This window comes from Hyperoodon ampullatus (assembly GCF_949752795.1).
Source record: "Hyperoodon ampullatus genome assembly, chromosome: 4".
NCBI lineage: Eukaryota > Metazoa > Chordata > Mammalia > Artiodactyla > Ziphiidae > Hyperoodon > Hyperoodon ampullatus.
Window position 1 is genome coordinate 161,165,973 of NC_136917.1, and position 2,840 is coordinate 161,168,812.

The 2,840-nt window shown below is 55.7% G+C and overlaps 1 protein-coding gene across 1 annotated transcript; it reads right to left on the reverse strand.

Annotated features, from left to right (window-relative positions):
- Positions 1-259: 259 nt before the first annotated feature.
- On the reverse strand, positions 260-883 carry LOC307052470 (transcription initiation factor TFIID subunit 11-like; the record flags this gene model as incomplete). Its single annotated transcript, XM_079703394.1, has 1 exon — positions 260-883. One exon carries the CDS (start codon positions 881-883, stop codon positions 260-262), a length of 624 nt encoding a protein of 207 aa, XP_079559520.1.
- Between the last annotated feature and the right edge of the window lie 1,957 nt (positions 884-2,840).

Here is a 2,840-nt window from a genome sequence, read left to right on the forward strand (position 1 = left end):
CACGTACACTGGGTCTTCTCTCTTTCCTGATGATTCCTCCAGCTGTCTAGAGGCTTCTGGGTGTTCTTGGTCTTTTCAGAGAAGCAGCTGGAGGTGTGGTGGATCTTCTCTCTCCAATTTTCTTCTGTTTATCCATCCTGGGGAAATCCCTGGTGGCCTGAGATACAGGAGCTGCATGGGTGGGGCAAAGTCTCAGGGTCAGGAGGCTGCTCTGCCAGCGGGACTGGTTCCTCAGCGACAGGCCCTCGCTGGCTCTGGCCTAGAAGAACAGGATCTTCTTGTGCTTGCTGCCGGGGATTTGCCCCTTGTGGCGTAACCTCCGAACAGCCTCCCTCATATGCTTGGGTTGGAGTGGGGGCATTTCCCCCCACTTCTCACACACGTCCAGGGCCTCCTCGACCACCTGCCCGACGAAGACCTTGGCCACTCCGGACATGGCAATGACTGTGTTCTGGGACACTGTCGAGCCCGCCACGGTCTGGATCAGACGCTTCATGGTGGCCTTGGGGAAGGCTGATCGGCGATACACTTCGTAACGGTCCAGCTGCTCCTGGCTCATAGAAGACACGAGGGTTCTCATCTTCTGAGCCTCCAATTCGTCCACTGCCCGCTTCCCGGGTCTCTTCCCCTTGGTGACCACTTTCTGTCTCTTGGCTGCAGGAGGACGTGACGAGGAGTCTGTCTCTTCACCTGCCCTTGGACGCGGGCCGTCCTGACGCCTGAGCTCGCCTTCCTCATCACAGGCTTTCCTCAGTTCCTCAAATCGGCCCTGCGGGATTCGGTCCAGGCGGCTGGGGCCGGGGCCCAAGGGCACCACTCCTCCCTCACCCGACACACCTGTGACCCGACTTTTGCCTGGGAGCGACACGCTGGCCTTGGCCATCCCGGCGCCACAAGACGCGGGGGCTCGGGCTGGGCTCGTCTGATCGGAGACCTGCAATGACAAAGACGAGACGAGGGAAGGTCAGCCTTGCTGCTGGATTTATATGCTCACACACACACACAGAAACACAGGTTTCCACTGCCTCCCACAATGTAAAGACAGTTACCCTTGGAGATGCCTTTTCTAGGCGTGGATAAAGAATGCCCGCAAACTCGGTACCTTAAACAAGCCCCACTGACTGACTGGCTGAAAGCCCGTAGGTCAGAAAGCTCTCGCCCTGGGTCCTTTCTTCTCCAGTCCGCTGCGTAGAACCTCCCTCCGGCTGCAGGCCCCTCAGAGGCAGGCTCCCTGGACAACAGGAAGGGCCCAGCCGCTTTATATAGAGCTCTAGGGCTGGGGCCACGCCCACCCGGAAGTCGCGTGATTCCTCAGCCCTCGGAGGGGGGGGCTGGGCTCCTCCCACGCACAAGGCAAGGGGCGGGCCGAGGGTTGGCCGCCCAGACTTCCTCCCCCTACGGAGTTTCTGAAGACTTCACATTTGATGGCGATGGAAATATAGACCCTCAGAAGAAGACAGGTCTTGAAAGCTGCTTTTTGAAAGCCTTCCAGGACCCGCCAGAGAACCCAGCTCAGTAGGCAACAAGTCCTCTCTCGGGTGCACCTCGGAACACGCTGGCCTGCAGAGGGGAATACAGAAAGCCCGGAGGGTCACTCCTGCGGGGGCCTTTTCTGCCAGGTGGGTGTGGCCCAGGCCATATTCTCCCCCAAGCCATAGACATGGAAATAGGTAGGCGGGCCTCATGGGAAGTCCCTCTTCCTCTTTAAATACTCTTGTATTTTCAAACATTTTTGGGTTTCTTTGGGGTCAAACCGAATGGACCCGTCCTCTGTCCCCCCAGTCCCTACCCCCATCTTCAGGCAAGTCTTCCCCCACCATCGACATCCAGAACCGTGGGGGTACATTTGTTTTACGGGATGCACCCCCTTTGACACATCCTCCTCCCCCAAGGTCCATAGTTTCCATTAGGCATCACAATGACTGTTGTATATTCCATGGATTTTGACTCCTCCCTTATCATGTCTTGCATCCACCCCTTAGAGTATTTGCACATAAGGCTTGGCTTTCCTGCCCTCAACCTGCTCTGTGTTCCGCCTAGTCTTCCCTTCCTCCACCCTAATCCCTGTTGACTCCTGTTGTTTCCACGGTCTCCGCGGCTTAACCCCTCCCACAGTGTCCCTCTCATTGGAATGCTGAAGTCTCTAGCCGTTTCACATTGGTTTCTTTCACTCCGTCAGTAGGACTTTGGAGCTCCACGTCTCTTGTCGGCCTGCCGACTCTTTTCTTTCGAGTGCCGAATACTAATCCAGTGTCTGGATGGACCACAGTTCACTGACCTTTCTTCCTCAACAACTGGCATTTGTTTGCTGCTGAGTTCTGGCAGTTTGGAAAGCAGATTCCATTAACATCTCTGTGCAGGTTGCCCTGTGCTCGCACCAATGTTCTCTTCTTTTGGGTAAACCTCAAGGAGCTGGATTGTATAGAGCATGTGCCATTTTGTAAGGAACTGCCACACTGTTTCCCCAGGTGTCTGCCTTAGTGGGCTAGCGTGTCCCCATCCGAAGACACCACAGCCTGGAGGCTTGCACTAACGCACGTGTATTTATTTCCTCACCCTTCTGGAGATTGGAAATTGCCAGATGGGGTTGCGAGCCGACTCGTTCAGTGATGCCTCTCTCCTGGGCTGCACCTGCCCACCCTCTGGCTGTGTCCTGGCATGGCCTTGGCTCTGGCTGTACTATCCCTGGTGCCTCGGCCTCTACTTTGAATGACACCAGTGCTATTGGATTGGGGGCCCTTCAGAAGTGGTTCCTTTGATCTGAATCACCTCTTTGAATTCCTGAGGGAGCGCATCCACTCTAATACCTTTATTTCATACTTCTCGTCATCTGAATGATG